The sequence below is a fragment of the Equus asinus genome, chromosome 22, assembly GCF_041296235.1.
Source record: "Equus asinus isolate D_3611 breed Donkey chromosome 22, EquAss-T2T_v2, whole genome shotgun sequence".
In the NCBI taxonomy this organism is placed as follows: Eukaryota; Metazoa; Chordata; class Mammalia; order Perissodactyla; family Equidae; genus Equus; species Equus asinus.
Window position 1 is genome coordinate 66,801,283 of NC_091811.1, and position 23,409 is coordinate 66,824,691.

Sequence of the window (23,409 nt, forward strand, 5' to 3'; positions counted from 1 at the left end):
CTTACCTCACCAACCAGATGGTAAATATTTGGGAATAGGGGCCATACTTTTGTGATTCAGTACAGCCTGAATACAGTGCCTCCTCAGTGAATATTTGTGCACTAAACATTACCTTCTGTGTGCTGAATTCTGTGAGAAGGGCTTTTCTCTACCCTCAACCAGTGGGCGTACGTGCAACCCTATAATAACAATATAAAATAACTAAGATGAAAGGCAAATGCAAGGCTTTGGGACCACAGAGGAGCGCTGACTTGTTTGCTTTTTGCCACCAATTACTTTACACTTTTAAAATTTAAAAAAATAAGAGGACTATAAATTCTTTGGTTCATGAGATGGAGTTGGTGATAGATGATAAGAAGGGTCAGAGTTGGCAAAGTGTGTATTGGATGGAACTTCCATTGCAGGTAATCCATAGAATTTTTGTTAGAAGCAGACTCCTTAAGTAACCTGATTATTATTAAAAAAATGTTTTGTGGCCCTGGCCCCATGGCCCATTGGTTAAGTTGGCTCACCTTGCTTTGCTGGCCCAGAGTTCACCAGTTTGCATCTTGGCTGTGGACCTACATAATTCTCATGAAGCCATGCTGTGGCAGCATCCCACATAGAAGAACTAGAATGACCTATAACTAGGATATACAACTACGTACTGGGGCTTTGGGGAGGGAAAAAAAACAAGAGGAAGGTTGGCAACAGATGTTAGCTCAGGGCCAATCTTCCTCACCAAAAAAAGCACGTACTTAAAAAAAAGTTTTGTATGTTTGAAAGGGGAAGGTGGAAAGCATCTTAAGTTTCCTTACACTATGATGGAAATCAGTGGGAAAAAAATTGGAAACCAATTGCAAGGAGCTTATCAATCAAGAATTTCTTTCATCCTCTTACTCATATACCGTTTATGACACAGGCATAGTGTGTTTACTTTGTGTTGACACTTGCTAGGCAGAAAAGTTAATGTTTCTATTTGTCTATTTTTCTGTTTGTGTTTATGTTGATTTAAAAATGTTTTTTCTTCTTTATATTACAGTCTTGGCCCTTTAGTGAGTAAAGTGAAAGAATATCAAGTAGAGACAATTGTAGATACCCTCTGCACTAACATGCTTTCTGATAAAGAACAACTGCGAGATATTTCAAGTATTGGCCTTAAAACAGTCATTGGAGAGCTTCCCCCGGCGTCCAGTGGTAAGCGAGAGTGCCTGGTCTCCCTCTCCCTTCATAGGGAGCTGTTTCTCTTCCACCCTGTTTTCCTCCTGGCCAGGGAGTGGGGAGGTGTCTATTCTGAAAGATCTCGTGAACATCCCTTTGGACATTAAGGGGAAAAACGTCTGGAGTCTTATTTTTGCTTAATTATAAATTGAATTTTCAGTTTTAAATGGATATTATATTGATTGAATTTAAGTATGTAATAGGAATACCGGTTCTGAAGGATTTTTATGTTGGAGCAAGATTTTATATTGTCGTATGTGCTGTGACTACAGAATAGAGTTGTGCCAGTGTATGCAGTGAGGGGAAAGATAGCCAGAATCATGAGCTATTTCTGATTAGCTCTCTATTGTCAGTATTAATTTTGCTTTGCATTAGAATTTATGATGTAAAATTTAACACAGTTAAGGCAGTTGTGAAATAAATAGTTCGTTTTACTAGTGTCTTTAATTAAGTTTGAGCCTTTTACAGCTACTTGGTAATTTAAAAAATTTAAACTACAATTGATGAATCTGTCAGTTAATTAGCTTTTGGCCTCTGACAGAAATGTTTAGAAAATGTAAGTTATCGAATTAGTCTTGACTACTAAGTGTTGGCTAAAATCAGCAGGCTAAAAGCTATTGTCTCATCTGCAAATGAGGTGAAATTATCGTCTTCCTGTTTCATGGAAAGATGTAGTGGTGATAATTTAGTCTGGGTATGTAGTTTTCACTCATTTACTTAATAAATATTTATTAATCATTCACTATGCTAGCTATCATGCCAGATGCTTCATGTGCATTATTTTACTTAGTTTGAACAGCCATATGGGAAGTCTGAATAGTCCTGGTTTGTTGATGAGGGAACCGAAATTCAGGGAGTTGAGGTTAGTTCACCCAAACTTTGGATTACCTGGTTGGGTGAAGATTCAGATCCATTATCTTTTAATCCAAGGCTGATGCTTTTCCCACTGTATCATACCAGTGTTACTTTACCCTTATTAATTGTTATTTCAGTAAAATATCTCACCAACTCTGTTGGTTATTTGTAATTATATTATGTTTATTTATATTATTATAAATTATATCATTGTAATTATGTTGTTTGTAATTATATTAGCTATGTTGCTATTTTCCTTAGTTTTTTTCTCATTGAAACATGTTTTTAGCTATTTCTGGTTCTAACAAGAATTCTCTTAACCATTCAGATTTTCACTTTCACAGTTTCTTGTTCCTTTTCTTTCTCTTACTTGTCAGTAATGACAAGGACTTTAAAATAAAATAGTAATAGCCTTGATTTATGAGCCCTTTGGAACAGCGTTTCTACTTTATAGTGAAGTTATGGAATCTTTGGATTGGAAAGGATATTTTTAGAGATTGCAGCTTTTTTTTTTTTTTGAAGAAGCCAAGTTAATTGTTGGAGCTCAGAATATATTTGGTTTTTAATTCACTGAAATGTAAAAGTCTAGGTTACTGGTAAAAAGGACTCAAATGGAGAGAAATACCATTGCTGCTTTCCAGTCTGGAGGTGCAAGCACTATAGCTGCTCCTGGCTCTAGCCGGCGCTCATGCTAGTGCATAGAGATGCTTGTGTCTTCCCTGTGTCTGTAGCTGTGATCTCTAATTCTTGTTAATGTCTAATAAGTTATGGTATTGAGAAACAACCTGTTCTGGAATACGTATTTTTCTGACATGGATCTCTTGAGTCAGTCTCATAATCAAGTTTGGAGTTGTTGACTATTTGGTGACTAGCATGAATGTAAGGTGGAATGCAGCACACTTGCCTTGAAATTATCATTGGTTTCTTACTCATGCAGGCTCTGCCTTAGCTGCTAATGTGTGTAAAAAGATCACTGGGCGTCTCACCAGTGCAATAGCAAAACAGGAAGACGTCTCTGTTCAGCTGGAAGCCCTGGATATTATGGCTGATATGTTGAGCAGGTAAACATGCGTATCACTTATAATACAAGTATTATGGGCAATTATTAAAAATCTCCCTGGTAAATATAAGGAAAGTTGGTCTAAAATTATTCGTTTAAATCGTGACTGTTTTACAAATGTGTGTGGTTAGGGGCAAGGGGAGAAATAAAGTAATAATATTTATCATGTAATATTGCATATAACAAGCATGTTTTTTGTAGTTTTTGAAAAATAATTAATGAAATTTGTCATTTAAATATTTGTGATTTAAATAGCACAGTTTTTATGTCTTTTGGTTTTTCTTTTGCTGAGGAAGATTTGCCCTGACCTAAAATCTGTGCCAGTCTTCCTCTGTCTTTTAGTATGTGGGCTGCCAGCACAGCATGGCCGGTAGCAGGGTGGTATAGGTCTATGCCTGGGAACTGAACGTGGGCTACCGAAGCAGAGCGTGCTGAACTTAAGCCAGTAGGTCACTGGGGCTGGCCCCTAGTTTTTATGTTTGGTTTAACTCTTATTTTCTTGAATATGATGATCTACTTAGATACGGAGATGTGCCAGTAGGAGTAACAAATTTTCCAGTTAAAATAATGCTGGTAAACTGTAGCAGCCTTGTTTATACTGCGGGTTTCAGGGAAGGAAGCAGCTTGGCTTTATATATTTGTCACTTTTCTACTTCTCTGGAAGTCAAACTTGGAAAGATAGAAAGATCTAAGCAAATCCTAGGGAAAAATACCTTAGAAGACCTGTTGATTTCAGTTTATCCCTGATTCTCATAATAATACATCATCGTTATTGGTGTGTTTCATGTAGTTAATTCACTTTAACTTGAAAATAATCAAGTGCCTTCATGTGCATATTTATAGTCAAGTGAGGAGCTATCCTCCTGGCCCACAAAGAGCTTTTACTTTACTAGAGGAGATAAGAACACAAATGGCTATAATGTAAGGCAGAATGGGACAAAATACTAACTGGAAGTATAGTGTGTTTTGGGGTTGAAAATGGAAGGATCCAAGGAAGTTTGTTACGGGAAGAGTGGCGTTTGAATTCAGTTTGGAAGAATGGGTAGGGCACAGATGTTCTTGCCCAGGCACAGGCTGTATCAACATAAGTAGTCTTGGAGTTGGGAAACATTGTATTCTAGTTTTCCAGAACATAGAATGAATGGAAAAGTTGTAGGAAATCGTTCTGATAGAGTGAGGTCATGGTGAGGAGGGCGAGGAATTTATACTTAATTGGTAAGTGGTGAGAATTCAGTTGGACTCTCTGTCCTATGTGTGACCTGACCGCTAGCACTGTCCTGGCACAGAGATGTCTGACTGCTAATTGCCTCAGTGAAGCGCACTTGTGAAATGATTTGGAAGAGCGGGTTGGACCAGCATGATCAATGAAACTTAGTCTATAGATGTGTAGAGGAAAGACGGTAGGCGGGGGAGTCATAAGATGTGGAGATTTTAAGTGTCATGAACCCCCAGAAAGCTGTAGTAGAGAAAAAGCTATCGATGGAGATCTGGGGAGGGGAAAAGTGACGTTGGCATGCTTTTTTGATTTTTGATATACTCCCAAGTCTGTTGGTTGGATATCCTATAAATCGGGTTATAAGTCTAGATTCCAGAAGGTAGTTTAGGGATACAACTTGCAAAACTGCATTCACTTGGCTCAAGTTTTCAGTTGCCTTGGTAGAGATAGTAAGAATTTAGTTTTCCTTTCATTCTGAATTTGGTTTAGTGTCATCTAAATTTTTACTCTTTGAATACATTGAAATGAGAGGCCAGAATTTCATTGGTGCTCAGATATCTTCAATTTATTGTTGTTTTCTTTTTTTATTTTATTTTAAGGCAAGGAGGACTTCTTGTTAATTTCCATCCTTCAATTCTGACCTGTCTACTCCCCCAGTTGACCAGCCCTAGACTTGCAGTGAGGAAAAGAACCATTATTGCTCTTGGCCATCTGGTTATGAGCTGTGGAAATATAGTTTTTGTAGATCTTATTGAACATCTCTTGTCAGAGTTGTCCAAAAATGATTCCATGTCAACAACAAGAACCTACATACAATGTATTGCTGCTATTAGTAGGCAAGCTGGTCATAGAATAGGTAAGAAATGTTTAAATATTTTAAAATTTTCTTCAATTTAAAACAATTAATGAATGTTTTTAAGAACCAGTATGCTTTTCTTAGGTGAATACCTTGAGAAGATTATTCCTTTGGTGGTAAAATTTTGTAATGTAGATGATGATGAATTGAGAGAGTACTGCATTCAAGCCTTTGAATCATTTGTGAGAAGGTAAGGTTTTAACACATCTGTTTTTCAAATAAAAATTTTCCTTCAGAATAGAATAATAATTAAGATCTACATTAGGTAGGTGACGAGAAATGGGTTATTTTACTAATGGTGGCTAGGATTGAGTTTTGGATTTCAGATGTGTTTTAATTCTTGTTAAGCAACAACTGATAGCCAATATGATATTTGAAGTGAATATCATCTTATATTTTAAAATACGGTCCTTACATTTTTCTTGAAATGTTTCCTGCTCATTGTTAGGACTTTATTTAAAGAACTTGGCAAAGGTATTTCATGTCTTTTCACCAGTTTTTGACGTCTGTCACATCCATTTTTCTAGGGCAGTGATTTTCAATTTGGAAACCTTGGTAATAGTTAAAACTGTGCATTTATGGCTTTAAATAACAGACTTTGTCTTTGGCTAGAATTGACAGTGTCGTAGCACTATGTCTGGAGACTTCACTGTTTATCTGCAGTGATCCTTGCCACCCGTGGTTTAGAGGAGTAGCTTTATAGTCACGTCAGGTTGCTTAAAATCAGAAATTATGGGATTCCTTTATGTCCTTTTAATTGAGAAGCAAATCTTTCCTTTATTGTTGTGCATGTGTATGTCCTGTCTTCTCGGCACAGAGCTAGAAGAACAAGACTAGATGAGTGTGCACTGGCATTGTCGCAGATAACCTTCGTGGCTGAAGACCATGCTTATCTGGGCTTGGTCTTCTAGTCAGAAATTGAGAAGATAGAGCATGTACAGATTTCTCTCTGCACTGCCCCACGTTAACTGTAACATACCATTTGTTGTTAAACTCATCCTGACTTCAGAGATGTTAGAATGTGGGGGGGATGGTTCATCTTAAAATTAAGTAGTTTGAAAAATAAATCTTTTAAAACATGAAGTCACTAGGAGAGAAAGATGAAGGGTCCTTGGTGTTGAAAGGCTGGGGACCACTTCCTGTGCTGTGTTAAAGGGAAGGAAAAAAATCTGATAATAAACCAAAATGTGGCTGATACTGAATCAAGGAGTACAGTTATTCAAGACAGCTTTTGATTTTTTTTTTTTTTCTTCAGATGTCCCAAGGAAGTATATCCTCATGTTTCTACCATTATAAATATTTGTCTTAAATATCTTACCTATGATCCAAATTATAATTATGATGATGAAGATGAAGATGAAAATGCCATGGATGCAGATGGTGGTGATGATGATGACCAAGGTATTTCAAATTAAATAGAAGGAATTTGTTAAATTTTCCTGAAGAACCCAGTGGTATAGACGGAGATGGTTCTTACCCCAAATTGCACTGTTTGGTTTTTTGTTTGTTTTGTTTATAATAGTAAAATGGAAATGACCTCAATATTCAACAGTAGCAAGTTATGAAATAAATTATGGGGCATCCATGTATTGAATTGTTACGCAACATTTTCAAAATCACGTTCTAGAAAAATATTTCTTGAAGCAGTAAGTTGAGTGAAAAAGTGGGTAGCAAAAATTACTGTGTCCCAGTTTTTTAAAAATATACAGGGAAAAACTTGAAGATTTTTCTCTTGGCTAGCATGTTTGTAAGTGACTTTTGGTCTTTATTCTTAAGATTTTTTATAAAGCGTTGTTATAAGGAGGGGTCATAATGAATTATTTTAAAAAGTGTACCTATAGATACACATTCAGAGCAGTTTGGTTTTATATATATTTAACTTTCATGAAAAATCCTAAATATTATTGGAGGCTCCGTTTAGCTTCTGTGAGTAATCTAACTCTGAGGCTTCTGAGACCACTGTCAGCGTGCTGTGATTCGTGGTGTTTACTCTGGAAACGGGCAGCGGTTCAGGGTGTAGGACTGTAGTTGTTTTTGCTGGTGTCAAAGGATCGTAATAGAGGCGTTTAAATGGGCAAGTTACTAGGTATGTAGGTTGGTGGATTTCCGATTATTTTTATAGTACTTTTTAGTTTGATTCTTCGAATTTGTGTAATGACTTTCCTCTAAAGTCTATGTCATCCATCTTTTAAAAAACAAAACAAAAACAACTACAAAGAAACCTCTCTTGACCCCATATTGTATGCTAGCAGCTACCACCCAGTGTCTCTCCTCTACAACAGAACTCCTGCAAAGAACGCTCTCCAGTTGCTCCTCGTCTTCTCTCCTGAATTGGGTCTTCCACTGGTGGACAAGATCGCCAGGGACCTCCGTGTTTGACTCCGCCTGTCATCAGTCTCCGCGCATTTCTTATGTAACTTCCAGGCTACCACTCTCTCTTGGGTTTAGTCCTGTCTTGTGATTACTCCTTCTCGGCCTCCACGCTGGTTCCTCTTCATCACCCTGACCACTACACTTTGGAGATTCCAGGCCTACTCCTTCAACTTCTCTGTTACACTGTTATATTCTTGTTGATTCGCCTAGTCTCCTGACTTTAATACCAGTGTGCTGAAACCCCAAATTTTATCTTTACCCCAGATCTTTCCTGTGAATTCCAGGTTCATATATGCGACGCTCAATTGATTTGCTGCTTAGATATCTAAAATATCTTCTCTCCACCTTTCCCCCATCTCCTGCCTAACCTGTTTCTTTAGCTTTTCCATCTCAGAATGGCACCTCCATTCTTCCTAGTTTCTCAGGCCAAACAGGTTGAGGTTATGCCTGATGACTGACTCTCACACACCTCCTCATCCAGTCCCCCATCTCAGGGTTTCCCCTACTTCATCCTCTTACTGCCCTTTTCAGCATTTTGATTTTCTTCATTTCACTTAATCACTTGCTGACATAATTATCTTTCCACCTACTAGGTTATAGGCTTCATGAAGGCGGAGATTTTAATTTTAGTCTTTTTATTGCCTGCTTTTTCATAGTGCCTAGGACAGTGCTTGACACACAGTAGGGACTCAGTAAATATGTTGCATTAGTGAAGGGAAACCTTAGCTTATAACAGGAATATCCTTTGGAAAAAGCATTAACAGTATATGTTCCAGGTGTTGATTGTTGGTTTTTAGTGTGCTAAGTACTTAGGTTGAATACAAATCAAGTCCTTCAGCTGCTTTATCGGTTACATGGATTATACCTAATAATTATCTTTCTATCATAGTATTGGTGTAACTTAGGAAATCAACCTAATTTCAGTGGTTAGGATATTTGTTAAATTTTTTATAACCTTTTTTTCAATAACATATATTTCTGGAAAGTAATTCCCGTAGCTGGGTTGCCATGGGAAAAAGTTCATTTATTTATTTGCTCTTAAATAGTCTATTTTATTTTGATAGGACCTTGTAATTTTTATTCCAGTAGCTACTGGTGGATAAATTAGATGCTTTGGGTTTAGCAGTATTTGGTTGGGTTTTCTTATAATGTGCTAAGTGAAATTAAGTAAACCTTTTGGAGATTGGAAAATTTGATTATATATCCTAGGATTTTCTAAAGTATAGCTGGCTCCTTTAGCAGTCACTAAACTAATTGGAATATAATCCAGTGTAGAAATGACGTCTTTTTTCCTTCGCTGAGGAATCATTTCAATGCTATGGTCTTACTTAAGAATGACAAAATTATTCTTAGATAATTTTAGAGTGTCCTGAGAACTGCTAATATTTTTGCCGTCCTCCTGACTTCATGTTACCCAGCTGATTCAGCTTCATGGTATTAGAAGGAAATAATTTTCAGAGAATATATACACACACAGGTTATCAACTCTACATAAGTGAGATGGAATTGTTAATGCCTGTGCTTGGAATATTGTTTTGATGTTTAACAGGACTTTGGAGAAGATGGCGCTCTGTTGTTATGTGGGCAGAATTTTCTTGTTGTAATTGGGAAAGTAGAGTTTCTTTATACTACATTAAGACAATGTAATACCTTTTTCTGCTGAGAAAGATTCACCCTGAGCTAACATCTGTTGCCAATCTTCCTCTTTTTGCTTGAGGAAGATTCACCCTGAGCTAACATTTGTGCCAGTCTTCCTCTATTTTTGTATGTGGGTCACCCCCACAGCATGGCTGCTTACAAGTGGTATAGATCTGGGCCTGGCAACCGAATGCATGCTGCCGAAGCCGAGTGCACTGAACTTAACCAGTAGGCCACCGGTCTGGCCTCAGACAATGCAATATCTTGAAAGGTTGAGCATGTGCATATTTGTTCCTAATAGCCCATCGGCAAATTTAGTGAAAAACCTTGTTGTCACCAAGAAAGTAGATTTCAGGATTCTTTTTCCTCCCAGAAAGGTAGTTCTACAACACATCCTGGGACTGAAAACCATTCTTTTTATCACATCATCTATAGCCACAAATCGGTTTCATAGTTTATCTTAGCTCTCCGATTGTGTAATTTTCCTATAGCATCAATGAACTTCTATTCATATTGTTTAAAAGGCTGGGACATTTATGATTTTATAAATATTTTTGTTCTAAAGAAGTTTTATGTGTTAATGATTTTAAAGGGTTAATAAGCAGCTCATTACCCACAATAAATGAGAAAATGTTTGACAAATTAAAAACAGTCATGATCATTTTTCTGTAGAGGTTAATTTATGTGTAAATTTACGTAAGTACACTGCATCTGTTTGAGTTCTAGGTCTTTTTAAGCTTATCTACTGCTGTGTATGTTAGTGGAAAGTTAGAAAACTGCCTTAGTTGTGAATGTCAGTTCACTTCCTATATTGAATGATAAACTTGATAGCCTGTTAACATTAAAACTTCTCTTTAGGGAGTGATGATGAATACAGTGACGACGATGACATGAGTTGGAAAGTGAGACGTGCAGCTGCTAAGTGCTTGGATGCTGTAGTTAGCACACGGCATGAAATGCTTCCAGAATTCTACAAGACCGTCTCTCCTGCACTGATATCCAGATTTAAAGAGCGAGAAGAGAACGTAAAGGCAGATGTTTTTCATGCATACCTTTCTCTTTTGAAGCAAACTCGTCCTGTGCAAAGTTGGCTGTGTGACCCTGATGCAATGGAACAAGGAGAAACACCTTTAACAATGCTTCAGAGTCAGGTCGGTGTCATGCAAGTAAATGTGATCTTTTAAAATTGTGTTTTTATATGTAAATGTGAGTGCCAGAACATCTTTAGAGAAACAGAGTTCTGTGATATGTTTGTATAGTAGTTTATGTATGTTCATATTACATTACTTGTAACTAGTTTACTCTGAATGAAGTTTTCTTTTTACTGGATAAACAGTATTAAAATAATTTTAAGATTCAGTAAAGTAATCTTTATCCCTGGTACCAATGGAGAAGTCTTAGAGCTATGGAGTCAGACTATTTGTGTTCATAGCTGGCTTAACTCTTAATTTAGTTGTGTGATCTTGGACAGGTTATTTAGTCATTTTATGAAACCTCAGTTTTTTCATTTGTAATAAAGATTAACTTAGAACTGTGTACCCAAGGTAGTGAGAGATGAGATGATCTGTGTAAGCATTTAATGTAGTGGCTACTACATAGAAAGTACTTAGATATGCTGGCTCTTATTATGAAAAAAATGCATATTTTTCACTTTAGGACATCTTTTCTAAGATCTTAAACAGAGCTATATACCTCCCATTTAGTGAATATTTAGTACATGCCAGGAATTTTTCTGTCTCATGTGTAATTCCTACAGCAACCCCATGGTGTACATATTTGTCCATTTTTATAGATTACACAAGAGGTGTTGAGAGGGACTAAACAGCTAAACCAGAGGAGGAGATGTACATAGCATATCTGTCTTGTTTTCGAGTAGTACAAATGAAAAAAATTTGTGGTGAACTTGAAGGGGAACTTTGAATGTTAATTGTAGAAAGCAATGAGGTAAAGTGTATGGAGGACTGAAGCAACTGAGTAAGTGTATAGCAGTCAGGTCAAATCAGGAAATTATGATGATGGTGTGAGGAATTAGATAGGTGTTTTCTTTTGTCTCTAGTTCTCAGACCGTTGTTTGATAATGGTGTGTGTCTGTATCCTGGCATCCATAAAATTTATTAGTAAATACCCTATTTTAGTTTTACCAACTAACAAAACATTAGAAAGTTTTGAGACATCTGTCCTTGGATCATACCCCTGCTGCTTGTAGCTACATTTGAAGTTGGGTTGATTTCATTGTAACAGCAAACTAAAAACAGAAACAAAGACCTATTTAATGGTTTCTTTTCCATAGTTTGTCTTTTTTTCCTTTAATGCTTATCTGTGCTATTTTTGTTGAAAATGCCATTTATAAATTATGCTCCTAAAATTTTGATTGAAAGTTATTTTATTATTTGGTTAAATTTCTGTTTAGTCTTTTGTAATTAAAAATTAATCAGGGAATACTATTTTGTTGCTCTGTAGAAAGCTAATGATAGCTTTTCTCTGTTTTCTTATTTATCAGTATGAAGCAAATAGTTACAAGAGAACATATGTAAGAGATTCAACAGAATGTGTATCTAACAATCTTGTTAGTGGTTGGCAGATAGAAGAGTTAGAAATTTAACAAAAAAAGATATTTTCCTGTCCCCTGTAATTGGTGTTAAGTGTACTGAGGAAATACCAGTAGCTGAACCAGCTAATGAGTGTGTGATAATTACAGGTTCCCAACATTGTTAAAGCTCTGCACAAACAGATGAAAGAAAAAAGTGTGAAGACTCGACAGTGCTGTTTTAACATGTTAACTGAACTGGTAAATGTGTTACCTGGGGCCCTAACACAACATGTTCCTGTGCTTGTACCAGGTATGAAAGAAATGGTAAATCACTTTCAGGTCTTAGTATAGACTTTATTAAGACTTAGATAAGCTTAAGTAATTGTTTCCTTTAAAAGGAAAATTTGTGACAACTTAATTTGCACATGAACTAACTCTGAGGGAACCATCTTAAACACCTAAAGTTAGAAATTTGCAAGTATAAAGTTTAAAATCTTAACGTAAAATTTTTGGCTTTAATATTTATCATAGGCTGTAGAATTTCTACTACTTTGAAGATAATGTGATGAATTGGAAACATTAGCAATATTTTAGGGATTAGTTTCTGATTTTTCTTTCATAAAACTATACATAAAATTACTGGATTTTTGTTGGCTTTTTAGGAATCATTTTCTCACTGAATGATAAATCAAGCTCATCAAATTTGAAGATTGATGCTCTGTCGTGTCTCTACGTAATCCTCTGTAACCACTCTCCTCAAGTCTTCCATCTTCATGTCCAGGCTTTGGTCCCTCCAGTGGTGGCTTGTGTTGGAGACCCATTTTACAAGATTACGTCTGAAGCACTTCTTGTTACTCAACAGCTTGTGAAAGTCATTCGTCCTTTAGATCAGCCTTCCTCGTTTGATGCAACTCCTTACATCAAAGATCTGTTTACCTGTACCATTAAGAGGTTAAAAGCAGCTGACATTGATCAGGAAGTCAAGGAAAGGGCTATTTCCTGTATGGGACAAATTATTTGCAACCTTGGAGACAATTTGGGTTCTGACTTGCCTAATACACTTCAGATTTTCTTGGAGAGACTGAAGAATGAAATTACCCGGTTAACTACAGTGAAGGCATTGACACTCATTGCTGGGTCACCTTTGAAGATAGATTTGAGGCCTGTCCTGGGAGAAGGGGTTCCCATCCTTGCTTCATTTCTCAGGAAAAACCAGAGAGCTTTGAAATTGGGCACCCTTTCTGCCCTAGATATTCTAATTAAAAACTATAGTGACAGCTTGACAGCTGCCATGATTGATGCAGTTCTAGATGAGCTCCCCCCTCTTATCAGCGAAAGTGATATGCATGTTTCACAGATGGCTATCAGTTTTCTTACCACACTCGCAAAAGTGTATCCCTCCTCCCTGTCAAAGATAAGTGGATCCATTCTCAATGAACTTATTGGACTTGTGAGATCCCCCTTATTGCAGGGAGGAGCTCTTAGCGCCATGCTGGACTTTTTCCAAGCTCTGGTTGTCACTGGAACAAATAATCTAGGATACATGGATTTGTTGCGCATGCTAACTGGTCCAGTTTATTCCCAGAGCACAGCTCTTACTCACAAGCAGTCTTATTATTCCATTGCCAAATGTGTAGCTGCCCTTACTCGAGCATGCCCTAAAGAAGGACCGGCTGTAGTGGGGCAGTTTATTCAAGATGTCAAGAACTCAAGGTCTACAGATTCCATTCGTCTCTTAGCTCTGCTTTCTCTTGGAGAAGTTGGGCATCATATTGACTTAAGTGGGCAGCTGGAACTGAAATCTGTGATATTAGAAGCCTTCTCATCTCCTAGTGAAGAAGTCAAATCAGCCGCGTCCTATGCGTTAGGCAGCATTAGTGTGGGCAACCTTCCTGAATATCTGCCGTTTGTCTTACAAGAAATAACCAGTCAACCCAAAAGGCAGTATCTTCTGCTTCATTCCTTGAAGGAAATTATTAGCTCTGCATCAGTGGTGGGCCTTAAACCATATGTTGAAAACATCTGGGCCTTACTGCTAAAGCATTGTGAGTGTGCAGAAGAAGGAACCAGAAATGTTGTTGCTGAATGTCTAGGCAAGCTCACTCTGATTGATCCCGAAACCCTCCTTCCACGGCTTAAGGGGTACTTGATATCAGGTGGGTAGCTAGATTTTCTTGTTTTATTAGCAGTGGGTTGGTTGCCTTGAAAGATGCCTAGTGAGGAAGTTAAAACATTTTTGTATCTTGTTACATGTGGAAGCTGTTGCCTTATGTTATGATATGGAGCCGTATTCAGATGCCATTTTGTGTTCAAAAGGATAAAGAGGGTAATTAGATATGGTTAAATAAATATGTTCTAGTTCCTAGTGTTTATTATATTTTAATGTTACTCTCTTGACTTAAAATGTGGAAAAGATGTCTCTTGAATAATATATCCTGAGGAGCTTGCCTATTACTATAAATTATAACACTAAAATTGGTAAACTTAATTCAAATGAAAGATCCTAGTAGTGTCAACCCCGTTAGGCCAACTAGAAGGTAATAATAGCCACTCATTCTTGGAAATTGCTTTCTTTTTTACTAAAAAATTTGAAGATCTTATGAGCTGTTTATGGATTTAAGTAGTTCCCTTTTGTGAGGGCTAGGTCCTCCATTACTGCCGTCCCAGGCCGCCTCCTTCCCAGAAGAAGTTGTTTCTTTTGAAATCTGTTGGGAGTATGTTTCATGAGTTGAGTAAACTTTGCTCCATTAGTATCGTGAGAGCAATAAGAAATCCTCCTCTTGACCGAAGAGAATTTTAAAGAATTAAAGACACTGATATTATTTCAAGTGGAATGAAACTGATAAAGATGTCCATGGATTTTAGTGGACTTAGACTTACAATTTATTTTCAATTAGGCTCATCATATGCCCGAAGCTCCGTGGTTACAGCTGTGAAGTTTACTATTTCCGATCATCCACAGCCTATTGATCCACTGCTAAAGAACTGCATAGGTAAGTGGAAACAAAAATAAACATACTGATTAACTATTTAATAGTTAATTGTCAAACACTCATTTCAATAACTAAAGATATCACCAAGGAGCTACAGTGCTTTTAAGGGTCTGGTAATTGTTTCATTAAAGAGATAATTGATAATATATGATCTTATATACTTATATTCTGTCATCCCATAGTTTGAAATTATGAGATAATTTTGCAAGTAACACTAAGATGTCTTTAGAGTCAACTAGACATTTGATAATCATATTTTGGGATGACCTGAAAAAAACTAATGGATAAAGGAAAAAGATATTTGATCTGTTTGACCAGTCTGAAGTTTTCTCCCAGATATAAATGAGTCTCACTTGATCTGTTAGGGCCCCAATTTTCAGTTTTTAACTTGTAACCCTCCAGCTCCCAAGGGGCTCTCTGGAGACTTCCATATGTAAGGTGGAAACAACCTAAGAGTGAAAAAGATAGAGTAGGGTAGAGCTAATTCCCAGAAGAACTAAGAGGAGATACCCCAGAAAGACTAGAGCTGTCTCTATTTTTGTGAAGACAAGAATTAACCTTTAAGATGATGATGATGATGATGATGATGATTTTTTGTTTGATGAGGAACATTGGCCCTGAGCTTACATCTGTTGCCAGTCTTCCTCTTTTTGCTTGTGGAAGATTGTTGCTGAGCTAATGTCTGTGCCAGTCTTCCTCCATTTTATGTGGGATACTGCCACAGTGTGGCTTGATGAGTGGTCCTAGGTCCACACCTGGGGTCCGAACCTGCAAGCCCTGGGCTGCCGAAGCGGAGTACATGAATTTAACGACTACACCACTGGGCCAGCCCCTAGGATTATTTTTCATGATGTTACAGTTTCCATTTGTTTTCATCATCAGTTTTCCTAGAGTTGGTAGTAGCTTCAGAACTCGGTTTGATGCTTTCTTGAGGACAGAAGAAAGGGGATAAAGGGATATGGCAGAGAAGCATTGCAGTTTCATGCCATTCTGCAGGGCCAGAAAGGGAAAGAACATAATTTAAAAGAACTACAGAAAGGGATTATCAGTTCATGGTAAGGGGGACACAGGCATAAATGGGTGCTATTGCTGGGACCTAGAAATAATTCAAAGAAAGTCTTTGTCAGAAGATTCTTGCCTTTGTTCCCATCACCTGTTTTTTGCTTCGATGTATTAGTTCACATTTTTGATTTTGTACAAGATAGGACAAAGGAAGAGACCTGTGCCACATCTCTAGAGTCATCTTTCCAGGTTGACAGCAGTCAACCAGTGTCCCTTGTTGGTATAGTTATTTAGTCATGATGATGATTCTAGTTGACTGATGATCTAGTTCAGTATTATTTGTGACTATATGAACATCAGAACAACCTAGGAAGCTTTTTAAAAATTGAAACTCCTAGATCAAGGAGTTGGGCACCACTGATCCTAGTCCATGTCACCATTTGTCCATAATAATAGCAATATTTTACATGCTCTACTGAAAGTAGATACATACTTTGATTATTGTTCTAATCTATTCTAATCTATCATTTTAGTAATTCTAAACAAACGAGTAAAGAGGTTTAGTCTGGGAGATTTAAATTCTTTTTTTTCTTTTTTGGCTGAGGAATATTCACCTTGAGCTAACACCTGCCACCAGTCGTCGTCTTTTTTTTCTTTTGCTTGAGGAAGATTTGCCCTGAGCTAACATCTGTGCCAGTCTTCCTCTATTTTGTATATGAGTCACTGCCACAGTGTGGCCACTGACGAGTGGTGTGGGTCTGCACCCAGGATCTGAACCCAGGCCGCCAAAGGGGAGTGCGCCAAACTTAACCACTAGGCCATGGGGTCAGACCCCCTTAAATTCTTTTTGAATCTAAACTATGTCCTAAAGTTTTTTTTGTAGTCAGTGCTGGGATTTTCCCGAGTGGTCAGCCTTGAGTTTACCGGTCTGTGGTGGTTAAAGTATTTCTTTACTCCCATTTTTCTTAATTGATGTTGTGATGCATTCAGGTTTCCTGGCAGCTCTCTTTTCCCCTGTGTATTCTAAAAGATTGTTGATGGCAGGGTTAAGATTACATAATGAGGAATGGGAGTTTCATACAAATACCACCAGGTGTGTACCAGACACTGTTCTCACATGCATACTACCAGTTCTGCTCGGTAGCCCTAAAATGTTTGTAGTCCTCATTTTGCAAACTGGGAAACTGAGGCTCTTGCCCAAAGTAACTTGCCAGAAGTTACACAGTTGACAAGTGAAATGGTTTGGTTCACCATCTGTGTGACTCCAAAGATCTTTGCATTATAGTTTCTTGCCCACATTTGAAAGAACAACTGCCTTATGTCTGGTTTTAAAGTGGCGATGTGTTTTCTTTAGCTTTTTGTCCTGTTTTAGGTTTCCTTTTCTCCTTTTCTACTCTTACCCTTTTATTTATGGATATTTATTGATATTTATTTATCAAAATAAAACGATATTTTATTTATCATCTAAGATAGAAATAAAAATAGGGCTTTTGGAGGCACATTTCTCTTTGTCATCTGATAAATTATGTGCTTGGTAACAGTATTTCATCTTTATCAAGCAATGGATCTGTCCTCACCTTGTTTATCTTGTTTTGAACTCAGTTTTTTAAATTCTATTTTTGTTGCTTTTGGTGCAAGTACCAGTTTTTAGCTCTGAGAATCATTCAAGTTATTCATCCTTGTGGCTGCTGGCTCCACCACTTCTCTGTACAACCCACCGTTTTATAAAGTATCTATAAATTGGAGAACTTTTTGGACTCTCACTCCCTACGCTCTGCATTGTAGGTGTTGAGAGTAGGTTATCAAGTCCACTCTGGTTCAGACATAGTTTACCTGCTGCTGAAAGAAACTGTAGTTCGCTTAGGATTTCATCATGTTCTGCTGTGACCCGCATTGAAGAAATAACTGTGATAGCAGCAAAAATAAACTATCAGTTTAGATAAAGAATAAAGTGTATATGTAGTGTATCTTAAGCTTATTTAATCTTAAGTTGCTTCTCTTACAATTTTTCAGGTGATTTCCTAAAAACCTTGGAAGACCCAGATTTAAATGTAAGAAGAGTAGCCTTGGTCACATTCAATTCAGCAGCACATAACAAGCCATCCTTAATAAGGGACCTGCTAGACGCTGTTCTTCCACATCTTTACAACGAGACAAAAGTTAGAAAGGAGCTCATAAGAGAGGTGAGTTAGTTGGATGACACTGTTTCTCTAAGCTTGTCTTTTACCTGTGAGGATGTCCGCTCATTCCTTTTTGTTTCAACAGGTAGAAATGGGTCCATTTAAGCATACGGTTGACGACGGCCTGGATATTAGAAAGGCAGCGTTTGAGTGCATGTACACTCTTCTAGACAGTTGTCTTGATAGACTAGATATCTTTGAATTTCTAAATCATGTTGAAGATGGTTTGAAGGACCATTATGATATTAAGGTAAGATGTTTGTGCCTGTTGATAGAATGTTTGAGAAGACGACTTTGCTAGAGTGACTTACACCCCTGTGATTTACTATTTTGTATTAAGTGAGAAAAATTGGTTTTCTTGTCATGACTTTAGTAAGTATGTTATAAACTATAATATGCAAAAGTGTGCATGTGATGCAGTGTAAAAGTAAGTTGACATAGAGGAAAAATCCAGAAACCTTTTTATTGGAGGAAGAAGTTAGGTCTCAGTGGATGGAAAATTCTAAGAAATTCTCTGCGCCAGCTTGCTTAGTGCATAGTTCCTGGATCCTTTCCCTCAAAAGAAGGTCCAGAAGGTTTTGCTGTTCAAAGTATAATCTGTGACCTTTTGGCCTGTCTCTTAGTATCGGACTGCAGCCACTACCCATGGAGAGTGTTCTGAATTTCCCGTGATTTTCTTGGCTCATTCTCTTTGGCTGTGGTAGAGTGTCCTCCCTGATATCTGTATTATTTACCTGAATGAGAGATTTTTGTTTTCTAATATAATATACGGGGTTTAATATCAAGACTTTTGTTACAGGAAGAACTGTTTTTGTTAAATGGAAGAACTGTTTTTCAGATACACAAAGCAGTCTGTGTAGAAGCAGCTAGAAAGAAATCATATTGCTCCCTAGGTTTATAACATGAACTTTGCTTATAACTCCTTTGTTTCCTCTTTGCTCAAGTCCGTTTTAAACATGAACTATAAAAGGGTGATTTAAAAAATAAGTCAGTGCATTGCCTCCTTCTTCTGCTCTTCCATTCAAGGCCTTTGGTCAAGCAGGGAAAAGTGGTGGTTGAGTGGTAGTTCAGCCGTACTATTAGAACGCCAACGTTTCTGTTTCCATATCTGATTGTATCCTGACCCTCCCAGAATTCAATGAAAGGAGCCCCCCCAAAATAATAGGATTCTCCTGTATGATTCTGCAGTTTATAGTCTAAGAGAAAAAGGATTATGAGTTGCTGGGCTTTATATGGATTAATCTGAATAACCAGTCTTGGTTTTTTAGGAAAATCTGCCAAGACAGTGGAAACTTATTATAAAGCTTTTCTCCTTGTTCACTTGTTTTCTTGTTAAATGATTTTCCATTCTGGTGCACATGAGCTTTTTAAAAAATACTGACTCTATGGCCCTATCATGAAGAATTAAGTAAAAGTCTCGGAAACGGGGCTGAGCCATGGGTCTATTTCTGAAGCTCCCCAGCTCTAATGTACAGCCAAGACTCAGAACCACTTTTCTGGTGCTGTACTTGAGGACCAGTTATAGGGAAGTCTCTCTAGTACTTGTAACTAAAATTCCTCAGATACAGTGTGAGACAAATCTGTGTGTTTCCAAATGACAGATTACATTAAAATAAAACTTCATGATGCATGCTAGTCATTTTCCTTTTAAAAGCTTTGTCAGAATTTGGAATTTTGTCTTTTTGTTCCTGATAGATGCTGACGTTTTTAATGTTGGTGAGACTCTCCACTCTTTGTCCAAGTGCAGTATTGCAGAGGTTGGACCGACTTGTTGAGCCGTTACGCGCCACGTGTACAACGAAGGTAATCATTGACAGGCATCGACTTAGGCCAGACATGGGTAGTCAGGATTCCTAGTCGATTCTATACTGTAGTTTTCCAAATTTAATCAGGCTAGACCCTGTGTAGCAGTTGGTTTTAAAAGTTAACCTATTGAAGTGGATGGTTTAGAAAACTTAGACTGTTGAATGCTATTCCTAAAAGTTTTAAATTATTGTTATAACAATATGATGCATATTTTGAAGTACTGATATGGGATAAAGTGTGATAGGGCCACAAAAGAGGAAATGTTTCAGTCTGGTGGAGGTGGCACGGGTGAGGGTCATAGAAGGCTTCACATGAGCATGACGACATTTAAAATGGGGCTTGAAAAGTCAGAATTACTTCTAGATTCAGAAGGTGAAACAGGGTTTTTCATATAAAAATAATTACATGCACTGGTGGAGGCCGAAGTAGGACTTGCTAAGCAGATTAAGGCTCTGGGTCCCTTCCTTTGTTTCAAACATGATGGCTCTAGAGTTTCTGTTTTTGTAATGGGCTTTGTGTAAAATACTCCCTTAAAAGAAAAGGTGACAGCTACTGCTAAAAAGTTTAAAAACAACTGTGCTTAGAGTACAGTGTGCCTTTTGGACCTATGAAAGAGTAGCTTTGCTTTATTTACAAGAAATTTCAATGTGCTTAAATTTGGTTCATGTGTGAGCTGTGTTTTATAGCATATGATATAAATTTACTCGATGTTACAGGTGAAGGCAAACTCAGTAAAGCAGGAGTTTGAAAAGCAGGACGAACTGAAGCGATCGGCCATGAGAGCAGTCGCAGCCCTGCTGACCATTCCCGAGGCCGAGAAGAGCCCGCTGATGAGCGAGTTCCAGTCGCAGATCAGCTCCAACCCTGAGCTGGCAGCCATCTTTGAGAGCATCCAGAAAGACTCATCGTCCACTAACTTGGAGTCAATGGACACTAGTTAGATGTTTGCTCCATACGGGACCATTACGTTGACCATATGATGCACTGAATTGACAGGTTAATCATAAGACATGGAAAGAGAAGTGTCTAAAAGCTTCAAAATGTTCCACTTTTTTTTCCTTCATGGAGACAGTTTGGCTTTCTTCCATTGTTTTTGTAGCATTTATTTCAGAAATGTGTATTTCCATAATCCAGAGGTTGTAAAACCACTAATGTCTTAGTGGTTGGGGCAACATTTAAAATGGAAACTAAAAGTTAGGATTTATGGAGATAGGGTCCAGTATCTATTTGCCCTGTAATGTTTAGGATTAAAATGTTAAAATTTTGTGACCATGAATTTCTTTCTTTTATAAATTTTCTCTTATTTAAAAATCAAAAATTTTGCAAGACAAAAACCATGTTTCTTTTTCTTGTTTAACTTTTTATTTCTGCAACATAAATTGATTTTTAGCTGGCAGACAAGAATATCTGTGTAAGATTTGTTACAATTCAGAGGGTTTGCAGTTTAAAAAAAGATAATAAGGTATCATTTTTAAGTATAGGGATTGACAATATCCCTGTTGCGCACACTAATTTTGCATGAGCAAGTTTACAAATATGTATTGTCTGTAAAGCAGCATGTGCAGATTATTCATAATACAAAAGTTAAAATAAGTATTATTGTATTAGTGCAATTTTCAGATATTTATTTTTGCACAGAAAACACATATCTGGAGAGAAAGAGAGGAGTAAATTTTTGAAACTTTGGTTTTCTTAATGCCAGTGTGAATTTGCAGATGTTTTCAGCAAATCAAGTCACAATAACAATTTGCCACTTTTTTCTATTATAAATTTTCTTACACATTTAAAATTTGAATATTTAAGTGCTCAGTTTTTCTCAGTTACCCATTTGTGTGCGTGTGTTTCCACTTAGAAATTCGTAAAGCCAGATTTTTCTTTCATTCCCTTTGAATCTCTGCATTCCTAAACGAAGGATACAAATACTGTGTATGCTTTTGAATTTTATTTTTAGGAAAATTCTGAAGCCGGCTATCACAGGTTTGTTAGCTAATAATACTATTTTCTTTTAGTTGAGTTAGATTTTCCCCCCTCTCTTGTAGAGCTAATTTACATTATTGTATTTGGTAAGTGTTAACTACTTTTCCTGATTAAGGGGTCTGTGCTGGGGGTCAACAAAGCTTTGCAGTACCTTTTATCGTAGTTAAAATTTTATTTAACATATCCTTCAGTGAGCTAGCTCATTTCACACTGTAGCCTCTTCCTTCAAATTTGTGGTGCTCCTGTAACAGTAAGAACTAACTTCTGAAATAAAAGGCATCTCCTAATGCTGTGCAAACCAGTTTACATGTGTTGAAGGAGGCAGTTGTACATTGAGTGACCAATTTTAAGCAATCAGATATTTGAAAACTGCACCCTTTATTTTTGAAACTGTGAATTAGAAATACTTTTTCTGCTGTATTACTTACCTGCTTTAACATCTGAATATGCAGTGACTTTAATTGATAACAACATACTGTGGTTATTAGATTAACAGCTTGATTTCAAAATGTTCAGATGATAATGCATAAGACATCATTATCAGTAAGGAGTTTGACTAATACATTGACATGAAACTTGACATGAAGTTGGTGCCATTTCAAAATGTGGCAGGTGATAATCTTTTACCATAATTTGCATAAAACTGTAATAGAAATTTATTTTGAGATGTTAGTATATTATGTACTATGCATTACCGTGGTATAGATGTTGTGGATATATTTAAGTATTTGGTTACATGGTTTCACAATAAATTACAATACTGCAGGCTCTAGGACCAATTAGGAGACTGACATGCATATGTTGTGTGAATGTCTTAGTTAATTATCTGAAGTTAAATCCACATACTTTTCATGCATTGGATTTTCCTTTTTTTTATTTTTCAACTTCCAAGATGCATGGTGGGTTTTTTTTGAGTTTTGCAAGATGGCTAATTTCTCTAATATAGCTGAAATTCTATGTTTTAATATAAAAGAAATAGATTCTGCTCTTTTCTAGCCATAGATATGGTTTTAGTGTTTATATACATATATATAAAAAACATAACAAAATTACATAACAAACTTAATAACAGAAGAACACTCAGACTTTAAATGCTGAGTCATACCAGTTAACTCCACACTTTAGTGGTAATGTCGTGATACCGGAATGGAATTTGCAAGGTGTGGGATCCAGTCATAATCTGCCACTCATATTGTTTACTGGTCTTTTAAGTAGTATTAGGAAATTCTGCGTAGCAATTCTCCATATGTAGGCTCCTCAAGAGATCTAGAAGTTAACAGTAAGAAGACAGCTGTTTGATTTTCTTGAAGATGTTTAAATTGTTTAGATCTACCTGATTTCTTTTTAAAGAGTGGCCAGTATGGGGTTGTATTTTGAGGTCAGGTTAGGTTATGAAACTAAGGCAGAAAGGGAATTTGGTATGGCAAGGCCTAACCTAAAAATTTATTTCTCAAATCAATAGCACTGAACAGTAATTTTTAAAATGGTAGTCATGTGTTCATTAATGATACCTAAAGATTCTTAACCACTGGGGAATTAGAATTCTTAAAAGGTTGAAGTATTACGACTTCATCAAGTGTTTGAATATTTACATAATTTTTATGTAACCATAATTAACCAAATCAGTCAGTTTTTAGCAGTTTCGTTGGGTAAATGGTTAATAACAGGGTCATATCTAATTCAGCCACTTTTAAGGGATGTTCTGATATCTTTATGTCTAGCT

At 36.9% G+C, this 23,409-nt stretch overlaps 1 protein-coding gene across 1 annotated transcript in view; it reads left to right on the plus strand.

Moving 5' to 3' along the window:
• CAND1 (cullin associated and neddylation dissociated 1) overlaps positions 1-22,465 on the plus strand; it is a 40,374-nt gene extending 17,909 nt beyond the window's left edge. The window contains exons 3-15 of the mRNA XM_014863988.3: positions 1,022-1,176; positions 2,993-3,116; positions 4,931-5,187; positions 5,272-5,377; positions 6,443-6,588; positions 10,057-10,349; positions 11,897-12,038; positions 12,391-13,884; positions 14,626-14,721; positions 17,737-17,906; positions 17,989-18,153; positions 19,599-19,706; positions 20,426-22,465. Of these exons, the coding sequence (XP_014719474.1) occupies positions 1,022-1,176; positions 2,993-3,116; positions 4,931-5,187; positions 5,272-5,377; positions 6,443-6,588; positions 10,057-10,349; positions 11,897-12,038; positions 12,391-13,884; positions 14,626-14,721; positions 17,737-17,906; positions 17,989-18,153; positions 19,599-19,706; positions 20,426-20,650 (3,481 nt within the window). The 3' untranslated portion in view covers positions 20,651-22,465. The remainder of the gene's footprint in view (positions 1-1,021; positions 1,177-2,992; positions 3,117-4,930; positions 5,188-5,271; positions 5,378-6,442; positions 6,589-10,056; positions 10,350-11,896; positions 12,039-12,390; positions 13,885-14,625; positions 14,722-17,736; positions 17,907-17,988; positions 18,154-19,598; positions 19,707-20,425) is intronic.
• Positions 22,466-23,409: the final 944 nt, after the last annotated feature.